The 12,470-nt window shown below is 52.7% G+C and overlaps 2 protein-coding genes across 2 annotated transcripts; both read right to left on the bottom strand.

Moving 5' to 3' along the window:
- Nucleotides 1-113: 113 nt before the first annotated feature.
- Nucleotides 114-5,089, bottom strand: ALT_2176 (putative anucleate primary sterigmata (ApsB); the record flags this gene model as incomplete). The annotated part of the gene is made up of 2 exons (XM_033562948.2): nucleotides 114-2,900; nucleotides 2,966-5,089. 2 exons carry the CDS (start codon nucleotides 5,087-5,089, stop codon nucleotides 114-116), a joined length of 4,911 nt encoding a protein of 1,636 aa, XP_033418839.2.
- A 958-nt stretch (nucleotides 5,090-6,047) lies between these two features.
- On the bottom strand, nucleotides 6,048-10,557 carry ALT_2177 (Sec7 domain protein; the record flags this gene model as incomplete). The annotated part of the gene is made up of 2 exons (XM_089599270.1): nucleotides 6,048-7,891; nucleotides 7,962-10,557. The coding sequence occupies 2 exons, from the start codon at nucleotides 10,555-10,557 to the stop codon at nucleotides 6,048-6,050; spliced, it is 4,440 nt and encodes a 1,479-aa protein (XP_089456416.1).
- Between the last annotated feature and the right edge of the window lie 1,913 nt (nucleotides 10,558-12,470).

Genomic DNA, 12,470 nt, shown 5'->3' on the forward strand with positions numbered 1-12,470 from the left:
AAAAGGCGCTAGAGATGCACAACATATCATATGTGAAGGAAGATACTACAGGAAAGTGACGACGGATGAATGGATCGCAATGCAGAATGCCAGGAGGCAAATGTGAGCCGAGCTTAAACTTCAATGTCCACACATATCCCCTCTCCTTCGCTCGAGCTCAGCTCCTCATCCCTATGACGGCCATAATCACCGTCGTTGCTCGGATCGGAATGCTCTGATTTGCGGGCTCGACCGTGATCGTAATCGCCCTCGGTCGAGGTCTCCGCCGACAGACCTCGCCGCATGCGCTGTCTCTCCAGCTGAGCACGGAGCCGTTGGTTCTCCGCATCCCGCTCCTCGAGCCGCTTGCGCGCTCCGCTGCGATCAAGCAAACGCGCCTCCCGCTCCGCCTTCAATCGCTTCTCCAGTTCTCTCAGACGATGGATCCATCTCTCATTGCTTACCGGGTCACCCGATGCATGCCGTGAGCGTGAACTGGGGACCATGGCACCCGCGTCGTCAGCTGGCGCGTTCGACGATGGCTGGGGGATGCCTGTTGTCGAACTCCGGTGCGGATTCCTGGAAAGGTGGGGCGTCGCTGACTTTTCGATCACGGAACGGTGGCGGGTCAAGGCCGACTCTGCGTCTGTCCCGGACTCCGTGCTCAGTGTTCGACTGGGCGAGCGTGGGATGCCTTGTCCCATACCAGCGGCAACAGCTGCTGCGGACGTCGGCCCGCGACTGCGCGAATGAGACTGAAGCAGATTCAGCTCCGCCTTTAGCAGCCGGTTCTCTCCGCGTAGCTTGGCGATCTCGGGCGACATGCCGGTCTGGCCCCTGCTATGCTGCTGAGCCCGCAAATTCATCACCGACTCCTCTAAGCGGTCGAGCTTTTTGATGCGCTGTCCTAAGGTATGCTCAAGATTCTGATACTGCTTGGTCAGATCGCGCTCGACGCCCTTGATGCGGCTTTTAAATCCCGCTATCACATTCTCCAGCGTCTTGACCGCGAGCAAGAGGTTGCGGCTGAATCCTGGCCAGAATAGTATATTGCCAATCACCTCTTGGCTGGGTAGATTTCCATTGATGAGACTGTTCGAATGCGCCCAGTCCGGCCCACACATTGCGGACAGCCGCTTCCACATTGTCAGTAGCATGGAGTTTCGCTCGTTGAGTTGCTCTTTGAACTGCTGCTCCAGCGCTGTAAATCGCTTGCGGTCCTGGCTCCGGGCATTTTCCAACTCCGTAATGCGTGAATTGTTCTGAGTGATGGTACGAGATGCCTGGTGGTGAGATTTGAGGGCCTGTTCAAACGACTGCTTGTCCGCCCGACGGGCCTGTCGTTCACGTTCGAGGAGCTCAGCCAGCTTGCGAGACTCGAGTCCGTGACTTTCAAGAAGAGCATCACGGTTTCGCAAGAGAGTCTCTTTCTCGTCGAGCTTTGACCGGACGCTCTCAAGCTCCAAGGCTGTCGACTCAAGTTCTTTTTGTAACTTCATGATGTTCGAAATCAGGCTGGAACGGCTGCCAGTAAGATCGCCCAGCGTCTCCCTCAGGTTATTCTCCAAGTCCATAAGTCGCTCTCTCCAGGTGGCCGTTTCGATTTCTTGCGCAGACAGGCTCTTCTTCAACCTGCGGGCCTCCTCCCTGGTTGAAGAAGCCTCCCGGTTCAGTTCGTTGATGATGCGCTGAACCTCCTGTTTCTCCTTGGTTCCTACGACTTCGCGTTGATGTCGTTCCTCGGCCAGACGAGACTCCAACTCCTTTACCTTGTCCCTTTCGCTCTGCAGGCTCATCTGGCATGTCTTAAGTTCAGACTCCAGGTCCCCAATCCTGATCTTATCACCGTCTTGCTCTTCGCGCAGGAACGCAATCTCGTTTTGGCTCGATTCGATTTGGACAGTAAGTCGCTGCACCTTGGTATTCGCCTCATACAGACTCTTCTCCAATGCCTCCATCTCTCGGTTACAGTCCTGGAGCTCTCTTTGAACTGTTTCATATCGCTGCAGGTTGGTTTGCGCGTCTTCCTCGAGCCGTATGATACCTTCACTGGCGGAGCGCATCTCAGCTTGCAATGCCCGGAGGTTCTCGTCCTGATTCCGGAGCTCCTCTTCCAGACGCTCACATTCCTCTGTCTTTCGTCTGACATCCTCCTCGAGGTTTTCTATATCTTCTGTATACTGGGCGTCCATAATCTGCATGTTGACGATGCAGTCATTCATTTTTCGTTCAGCTTCGTCACGTTCTTGGTGTAACGCGTTGAACATCTCATCAGCCCCGTCTACGTCGGCCTGATATTGCTTGTCGAGGGCATCGTATTCCGCGATGCGTTCTTCTAACTCGGCCCTGATAGTTTGGTTCTCAAGTTTCAGTGCGGATACTTGGTCGCGCAGTTGGCCAATCCGCAGTTCCAGGTCCTCGCGTTCTGCATCATCGCTTCGAGATGGTCCTGTACCGTCACTGGCCCGCGAAGAGGATCTGCCCTGCGCCCGAGAAGCAGAGCGATCAAAGATGCTATCCCCGGCGATAGATCGAACACCGTCACGACGCTGACCGAGTTTCAGCTCCTCGATCTCTTGGTACAGCCGCTCTTTCTCCTTGTTACGAGATGTGAGCATGGATGTCTGTGCGCTAACTTCTCTCCTGAGTTCTGCATTCTCCTGCCTGAGGAGTCGTAGCTCTTCCACGAGTGTATCGCTGGACGAACTTGTAAGGGTCGGCATGCGGGTTAAATCTCTGTCGGAGGCTGTCGTATACGACATCATCGATCCCACGCGGTCTCGCTGCCCTGCTCTCGGAAGGGCCATCACGTAGTTCAGTTCGTTCCGGAGGGCCTGTACTTCATCCTTGATTCGCTTGTTTTCCTCCTCGGCCTGTTCCCGCGCGGCAGTTTCCGCATCAAGCATATCCTTCCACATATCCTGCAGCATCGTTATGTCAGTACCAAGCATCAGCATGTACGCCACAGGACATTGGAGTCTATTACCCTCTCTTCCCTTGCCCCAGCCTCCGAGCCGACCGGCCTGTCGCTCAATGCTTTGACCATCTCCGCAAGTCTCCTCTTTTCGCTTTCCCGAACAATACTCTCGGACCGAAGTCTCTCGATTTCAAGTTCGTAAGCCTCCTGTCTCTCCCTCAGATACAGGATCTCTTCGTCTTGTGCGGCATCCCGGGAATCCTCGTCGGAGCCCTCGGGATCGTGATTGGCCATGGACTCTTTGTCCGATTGTTGGTCCTTGAGCTGCTTTTCCAAGTCGCGGAGCTTTCTCTTCAAATTCTGATTGTCTTTCTGCAACTTGAGTTTGTCCGACTTCAGCTCGACATTCTCAGAGATCATCTCCTTGATTCCTTCCTCCGATCGCCTGTTCAGTGCTTCGTTGAGGAAGTGGATGCGCATCTTCAGATCAAAGTTCTCCTTCGACAGGCGGTCAATCGTGCTGCTTTGCTCTTTGAGCGTCATGGTTCGACCACTCCTCGTGAAACCCGGAGTTGGAAGGCCAGCACGCTTCTCAGGGGACGATGGTCGACCAGCAAAGTCTTCCCGGAACTGCCGGACAAATGCGCTTGGTACCTGGACGTCCTTGACACGTTCTGCAATGGCGGTGTCTGTTGGAAAGATGTTGTCTCGAGGTTTTGCTTTTGGTGTCATCGGCCCTTGATCATCTCCTAACGTGGGCGATTGGTGTTCTTGGTGCGACTGCGGCTGCGACTGCTGCTGAGATGAACCGGGCCGCGACTGCGATGTGCCTTCTTCCTCAGTCAGTGTCTGCAGGCCGCCCTCGGCAACTGCAGAGGGATTTCTCCTGTCCATGACATTCTCCTCACTCAGGCTAGAAATGCCGGAAGCCATGCTACCTAAGCTAATAGATCTCGTTAGGTTGTTGCGAGGGTCACCTTGAGCAGGATGAGAGTTGCCTGGGACAGCGCCACCGGACTGAAGGGCGTAGTCCGCGCCCAGCGTCGCATCGCTATTGGTAATCTCGGTGTTGTTACTGGCGACAGATGAATATGAGAGTCGATGAGATGACTGGCGACTGTTCAAGTATTTCGGCCTGCTGTCCCTTCGACTGCTTGTGCGGGAGGCTGCTTCTGCATCCTGAGCACTCTCGTTCTGGAAAAGTCTCGGCCGTTCCAACGATGAGCTCCGAAAACTTGTCTGTGTACTTAGATTAGCCGCCTGCATGGAGCGATTCAGATCTAGTGTCGTAGAATGGTCAGCGTCTTCTTGGCCAACCCTGTTGGTTGCCTGCGAACCCTCCGAGAAGGTAGATTGTACCCTGGTGGACGATCGCGCCGCGGCTTCCGCTGCAGGCGATGAAGATATTGCCTCCAACGTGGTTGTATCTTCTCCATGTTGTTGCGACACGGTAGTGGGTGTAGCATCCAGGCCCATGGTAGAATCGTCCTGAGGACCCAAACTTGGAGTTTGCGGAACCGGCACCTCCTCGCCAGTGGATACCAAATCGTGGCTCGTATTGTCCGCCGTCATGAAGGACTGGTTGGCCTCCGATGCGGCCGGCTCATGCGAATTTTCACTGTTATCCTGGATCAAGAGAGGGCCGCCGATACCCGCGGCCTGGTCCGAAGGAGCGACCTCGATTGTTGAAGGTTCAGGTAAGAAACTCGACTCCATGTCCATCAGTTTCCTCCGCATTTCTTTCTCTTCCAAGAAAGTCTGGTTCTCAGCGCGCTCATGGTCTCCGTCCTCGCTGGAAAGGAACAAACTATTGTCGTCGTGATCGGGCAAAGGAGGGAGGTGGGATATATTCGAATCGTCGTGGTCCGAAGGGTCGATCGTGGAGGTGGGATCGTCGTCTCGGCCTAATTCGAGCGTGGTCTCATCTTGCGTATGGTAAATATCGCTGTCTGTATCGTGAGCTTCGTCCATTGTTGTACTGCCGCCGAGGGGCGGATCTCCCCGTGTGGTGTCCTGCACCATCAAATCAAAAGGGTTACAGAATTCCTCCACCGACACGAATACTTCGTCGTCTGTGTCAAACGCGCCAGGGATCGAGACGCACGATGGGAGGAGATTAGATTGCGCGCAGTGTGTGATTTGGAAGATCGGAGACGGAGACGCCGGCGGCGAAAGGTCGGAATTGGTCGACATGGTGACAGTCGTATTATTGTTGTTATTATTATTATTATGATTTAGTCCAACTAGTCTAGTCGGTTTTAGACTGATGTTGGCGGCTTGGATCCGGCGTCTGGGCACACAGGGACACCAGTCTTTTCCTTGCTCCACATTCGCCTGAAGGAATCAGTCTGATTCGATCGAAGGTAGACAGATTGATAGAGATCATGATTCACGAAAGTTCAATCCTCATGGCCAACTTATGGCGTCGGGGCTTTGCTTAACTTACCTCCTCGGTAGGATAAATTCTTCGACAGCGTCAACAAATCAATAGATTGTTACCTCTCTACTCCGCACAAAATCATGATCTTGACAGCTGCATTGAATCCATGCAATGGCTCTGATACTTATAGACGGCAGCAATGGGTGAAAATGATGAGGACGAGGTTGTTAAGAAGCAAGGGATTGCAGGAGGAGAATGATGTGTATGATGGTTTCCTCTTCCCTCCTGACGTGGTAAACTGGTGGTGGTTGTTTACTGCCAGTGGCATTGTGACCAGTCAGACAATGTCACGCTATTTACTTTGAAAGGCTCCTTATATTCTTACTTGTTCTTCTTATTGACAGTTCAATTCAAATTTATAGAGCTTCGGAAGAAGTTTGTAGATGAAAAATCTAGATATTTTACATCAAGAATACAGCTCATACCGACCCTTAAGAAAAGGCAAAAGAGGGAAAGACACAAGCAAAGACTATCGTGATATCCATAACATCGGGCTCGTCATTCTCGCAGAGAACGAAAAAAATAAAAATAAAAATAAAAATAAAATAAAATAAAGAAATGAAGACAAGTGTCGTCGCATGGAGGCATATCTGCAGAACATCATGCCCGATTCCAGGCAAAGGTAGGTGTGAATGAAGACCGACAGAAGGCCCTATAGAGCGCTGAAACATGACATGAAGGATTCTAACGTCTCCGGGACGAATTTCCCGCTCACGAAGGGACGTCTTCTTCGCGAGTTGCATAGATCTTGTTTTTGGCATCTATTGCGGCTTGGAGCGAATCAATATACGTCCGGAACTTCACAATCTCCCGTAGCAAATAAGAGGATTTGCGTTCCCAATTGGCCATCGCCTTGGCTGCGTTGGGATGGCGAGGGGAGAACGCAAGTATCATGGCGGGTCGAAGCTCGTTGTGACGCGACAAGTCATCCTCCACGTTCTTGACGTACGTTTGTAAAGCCTTCAGCTGCTCGGCTTCGGGTAGTGCTGAGGCCGCCATACTCTGCTGAGGTGGTGCCCAATCACTGATATGTACCCGGTCCGCCGGCAGCTTAGGTCGGATGCCCTGCTGGTCGATAGAGCTGCGGATGGAGCTCTGAATGCTAGCTCGAGGCCCGGATGAAGGTGGCGTTCTGTTGTTGTCGGCGTGCACCAGAGCGCTGTTAATCACGGCATCGCTCCACCCGTACTCAATGTTACTGATTCCTCCGACTAGAGGCTCCTTGGACAACCTCGCGCTCCAGTAGTTGGCGGATGAGACGAATTCCCGGACAATCTCGGGTGTGCCCGCCTGAAACAGGTGAACGGCGCCAGTCGGCAAACTCAATGCCCAGACGTGTGGACGTGACTTGGAATAGCCTGGGGGTGGGAGTGCACTAGCAATTGTGTGCCGCAGGAGAAATTTCCAAATCTCCTGGGCATTTTCCGTCCAGTTCCCACCTCCCACCACAACCCCTCCATGGGGACGCTGTTTCGGTTTCTGGCGCAGCGTCTTCGCCGTGTTGCTGAACGAGAACAGACGCATCCAGCCTTGCTGAATCACAGCGAAGCATTCATTCCAATTGCGATCCTTGGCCCTCTTATCGACCGAATCCAGGTGTTGCTTGTGTTTGAGGCTACCTTCTTTGGCCCACGGGGCCCCGGCCAGTTGTAGAGTTTCATCCTCCAAAAGATGAGCTGTGCCTTCCTCTTCCACACTCGTAATGGAGTGCGCAGAATCCTCTCGGATGATCGCTTGGCTGAGTGCGTTCGCGAAACCAATCGACTGTTGATAATCCCCGCGCGGATAATCCGAGCCGAAAGAATCGACAGACGCAGAAGTCAATTTACCGAGAGAGTATTTACTCCACGTACTAGAGGCAGACGGACTCCAGAGAGACGACTGGTCATCCAAGCTGGTTCGGCTGGACCCCATCGTGGACGGAGGATACAACCTAGCCCGCGAGCGCGGTTTGGAAGACCATCGCGCTGTTCCATAGCGAGAATCAGCCGAGCGACCGCGAGGGAAGATGTCAGAGCCGCTCTTGCTGATTGTGCTTGGACTTCTCCGCAGACCATGGTGGTTGGCGCCAGGGCCGAGGAGATTATTTGACTGGGGTTGCGGGCCATCCTTGTCAGTTGCAGCGCCATGGAGTGGGAGCTTTTGCTTCTGAATCGAGGAGTAGAAGTCTCTCAGCACAGTCTCCACTTGTTGCTCCCATAGCCTCATTGATCCATGGAATGGCGCATTAACCAACGGTCCAACGTCGCTTTCAGGATCACCCGACAATTTGATCGAGAGATCGGTTCGAGACAACCGATTAACAAGCTTGTGGGGAGGGTGACTTGGCCGGTCTGTATCTGCATTGGACCCCTCAGGATTGTTGGACGGGTTCTGCTGCGAGGGGGCGGGTGATGAAGCCGACTCTTGCGTTGACAGTTTCGATCGATTAGCAGGTCGAAAGGTTTCAAATCCGTCCGGAGCTGCTTCAACAGCAACCCGACGAATCGTCGGCATTGTGTTCCGAACAAACTGGTTCTTCGTCATCTTCTGCTCAATATCGGCCAGGTGAAGGTCTGTGTTCAAGAGCAGTAAAGAATAGCAGATAGTGTGGACAACATCTAGACTTTGTTAGTTCTGGGATACATTCTGTGATGGGAGGTGAAGGGATAGTGAACGCACCGGCAGCTTTGAAGCCATGTCGTGGGTTACACTGGCACCACCTAGTCGAGAAAGCATCCAGCACTCGATCTACCTGTTGCGTCTCGCCCTTGAGCACTAAGCGAGTACAAAGACTTCGTAGTGCTGCAAGAATATTCATGTTTGACCAGTCAAAGAGCTCCATGTATGCCGCTCTGATAGAAGCACGACCCGGATCGCCAAGCCAGGCAGCAGCCGGCTCACTGCCTACCACTTGGTCTTGACTATCGAACAGTCGCCTTGCTTGGTCTCGATCAGAGCTCGAGGGGCCGCCTGACAAGTCGTCGTCAGAGGATTCAGCAATGTCCTCGATGATCTGTGGAGTCTTAGCATCCTCCGACGGCACCGCAGGGGTGTTGGCGGCTGTAAAGAATTCTTCCGAGTCTGCAGGCGAGACTTGAGACGAAGCATCCGCCTTCGTAGTGGGAATGGATAGCTTGCTGGGCTGGGCCCGCTGGTCTCCGCCGGAGTTGGATCTCTGGCGATGGCTTGCAGTTCTCTCATCCGAGTTGACGGTGGCGGTTTCCGTGGTTAGGTACTCTGAATTTTCCAGAGGCGATCCACTTGCCGGAGATATACTCTCGACTACCGGGGATAGAGCCGGAGCGGATTTCGTAGTCGCTGGGATCATGATGTGGGAGGTGGCATCAGTCGTCTGACCGACCTTGTCGCCCTCGGAGGAATTGAGGCCATCCTCAACCGCCATTTTCTCCTGCTTTCGATCAACAGAGGAGGTTGAATCCATTTCAGTGGTCCTGGCTGTGGACTCTTCATCTCCGCTGCTGTTCATCAGGAATGAAGTATCGTGGCCACTGCCTGCGGTTGGAGGCGGATATAGGCTGTATTTTGATGTCTGACCGCCCTTGGCGGGAGCTTTAGAGACATTTTCTTTCTCGTTCCTTGCTGCGGTAAGGCCTGTATTCATATTTTCTGCAGGATCTGCACCTGCGGCCCGAATCGGGCCACTATTGGACTTATCACATGCGGCGCCAACGCCATCAGCAAGGTACGGATTCATCACCTTTCTGAGACTACTGACAGGGCTGGGTTCCGGTTTCAAAATCTCCACAGCCTTGGGGCCTAGTTCCTGGGGAAGAATGATGGGAGGTGGTAGGTTGTCAGTCATAGATATCGACTTCTTTCGCCGACGGAAAAAGGAAGACTTCTTGTTCACCACATGTGGCTGACCTTCGCGGAGTGCATTTGCGCCAGACACATTGTTTCTTAACGGCTGTCTGCGGCTCCTGAGACTTCCGCCAGCCGCATTTGTCTCCTTGGTGCCGTTCTCTTGGGGCAATGTGCTGTCAGATTGGATGCTTTCCGACGGTCCTGAAGGGGTGTTTTTCGATGATCCGAACACTCGCCGGAAAAATCCCTGGCGCTCCTTGGCAGGTGTTGTGTCTGGTGAGGCCAGTATAGCAGGTTTATTGAACGAAATCGTCGGACTTGGAGCGGGCGGGTCGAGCGATGTTGATATTGCTGGTGGCGGATCCAGCCCGTCATCCGCCAGCTTGGCAAGCTCGCTGTCTGCGCCTCGCATGATGGAGCTGGTACCAATGTTGTCCGGCCGACTTTTCTTGGCATGGTTGGTTCGGGACGATTTGATGCTATTCCGCCGGGAGGCTACTGGTGTCCGCGAAGACTGACTGTTCAAGATACCGACATAGTCATTTTGAGCTGAGGAGTGTAACTTCCGGGGCCCAGCCGGCACGCTCGGTGTTGGGGCGGCGTCTGTACTGTCGTAGAACGTGGAATCAAAATCGGTGGAAATGAAAGGCGGCCTCGTACCGTAATCGAAGCTGGCCGAACGTCGCTCGCCCGACGAGTCCGCTCTCCCTCTGATGAGAGCTGGACCGAAATCGAGGTTGGAAGATGAGCTTGCTTTGCTGCTTTTCCTCGTCCCGCGAGTCGTTTGATCGGCCCCGGTGACAGTTCGATAGTCGTAGAGTTGACCCCGTGAATTGGTCCCTTCTCGGCTGCGGGTACTCCCGAATCGTCCCAGACTGGAGTGATACTGGGAGCTACTGTTGCTCCGGCGGCCTCTGGCCGCAGAGGCCGGCTGGGTTCCATAGCGAGTCGAGCTGTCGTCGTAGCCAAAGTCTGCTTCCGATGAAAGGGAGGAGGAGAATGTATGGCCGCGATACCGATTTGGTCCCGCGGATTCCTGCGAGTTCCGACCGTACAATTCGGATTCAAAGACAGAGTTGAAGAGTCGGTAGTCATCGAGGATCGAATTGCCTGTGGACAAAGCGAACTGATCTAGAGAAAGCAACATATTGTCGACAATGGACGTGCGCGCGGCATGTTTTGGGGACAGGGAAAGGTCATGAGGATCTCGCTCTTCGCTTGAGTCGTTACTGCTGTTGTTCGCATTGTCGGCTGGATTCGTATCATCTAGGAAGGTTTCGCGCAACGAGGGACGGGGATGGAGGCCTCGCTTGAAAGGCTTGCAGTTGGACGCTTGAGAAGGCGGTGTTCGAGGGGGCGAGCGATTTGTGTGTGCATCCTTCCTGATGCTGCTCGACCGGGCTGGGCGATTCATAGTTGAGCACTTGGTCAGGATTCGTGTGTAGCGGGATGAGATCTAAATGAACCAGCGACCCGGCAACGCCTGGGCACACTGTGTAGAAAAAGCTGCCACCCGCTACGTCGTCCAGTACGACGACGCTCGTGGACGAGCTCTGATGGGGGCTTTCAATCACAATGGCTGGCTGTCTGCGAGTTGGCCATATACATATATTCCTCTTCAAATTCAAACCAATCTTCTTCAGGAGGAGACAAAGGTAGGTGTGCGTGTGAGTATCACCTGTCGGTCATTGTGGAAGCGGAAGCAAAGGTGGCCTTGATTCCGCGCGGTAGGGGAAATCGGACAAAGCGAAGGTCAATTGAACGAAAGGAAGTCCTTGGGACGACAGATCGCAAGCAGCCGGCGACGCTGTGAGGAGCCTGGCAGTAATGGGGCAGTCAGAGAAGAAAAAGAAACAAACCCCATAAAGATTATGAAAGTGCTAGTCTGAATAAGATGATGATCGGGGAGGGGAACGGATGGAGACCGGAGAGTGGACCGTGGAAGCCTCAGGCAAGGGACCAGGAACCAGAACCACCAACGAAAAGGATGAAACACGGAAAGCGATGGATATTAAATGTTTTCGGATTATGAGACGATGAGGATTGAGGTGTTCAATATTCGCTAGTAATTGTCAATGCGACCGTCAGACAAGACATGAACCTCTCAATGTCGCATGTCGACCAAGTCCGTAACTTTTCAGGGGCAGAACATGAGATGATCCACTTGCTCACTAGAAACTAGAATCGGATAAGGCTAGAGTTGCGTTGTTGGCTGCAGAGGCTTGACACTAAGAATCACTAGTCTGAGCAATAACAAAAGTTAAGAGGACAAACACTCTGGCAGTCTAGATATGGTCTGGCGTCGAGTGTCTGAGAATCTGCATGTCATGATTCCTTTACTTGTTCAAATAAATACATGACGAATGACTCGTGTAGTGCATACATAGGTAGCAATGGATCTAGATATCATTCTCCTGTAACTACCTCTTTATTAGAAGAGGTATACAATGTCACTGTCTTACCTAGGCTAGTCCATCGGCCCATCGTTGAACTATTCATCCATGTGGGCTGGTGGGGACGGGACTCACGGGAGAGACAAGAGTACCCCCAAGGATTATCTACCTACTCCATACTACTGGAGCTGGATCACTAGGACGGAAGCTTTGACTGGCTCGGTCTTAGAGGAAGTATCGCTGTAAGCGAGGAACTGCTTTACTACTGCCCTGTAAAGTGATTAGTTTCAAGTAGAGTTGCCAATGTATCACAGAGTATTATACTGGAATTGCGGTGTTTATCGGACGACAGGACAGATAAAAGAAGAGTGGCATATTTTAAAGGCTACATACTCTCCACAGGGCACTTGGTCATAGAATCCAATTGATAGATCCGTCTCGTCCATCTCGACTGCCCGACTCTGGACTATGAATCGTCCATGCAGCCGAATGAATTGCTGAAATCGCTGGTGTCTGTAAGGCAGACATACATCCGCTTGTGACGTGTCAAAACCTTGAATCTTCCATGAATCATGAACGGCCTTCGCTAATCTGTACGTAGAATCAGCTTCTTCTTCGATCCATGTCGAAAACCCCATGTGTATCGTGGAGACGCAGACGCACTGCCAAAATCGATGCCTTGATAGTCCACTGAGATCTAGTTTCTGGATAGAGATCTGCCGAAATCAGTCGAGACCTGTCACTCATTCGCCAATGTCTCTCCAACAATCAAAATGATCTGCTGCTGTTATGAGGACATTTATCATGAAAGCTAGAGCAATCACATCTGAAGTCGTGTGAAGAGCACTGAGTTGTTGGTTCAAACCTTTCAGTTCCTCGGCATTGCTAATCAGGAACCAATTTTCTGCTCTCAAGCACACATCCTACCTAGTCT

This window comes from Aspergillus lentulus, assembly GCF_001445615.1.
Source record: "Aspergillus lentulus DNA, contig: Alt04, strain: IFM 54703, whole genome shotgun sequence".
Classification (NCBI taxonomy): Eukaryota; Fungi; Ascomycota; class Eurotiomycetes; order Eurotiales; family Aspergillaceae; genus Aspergillus; species Aspergillus lentulus.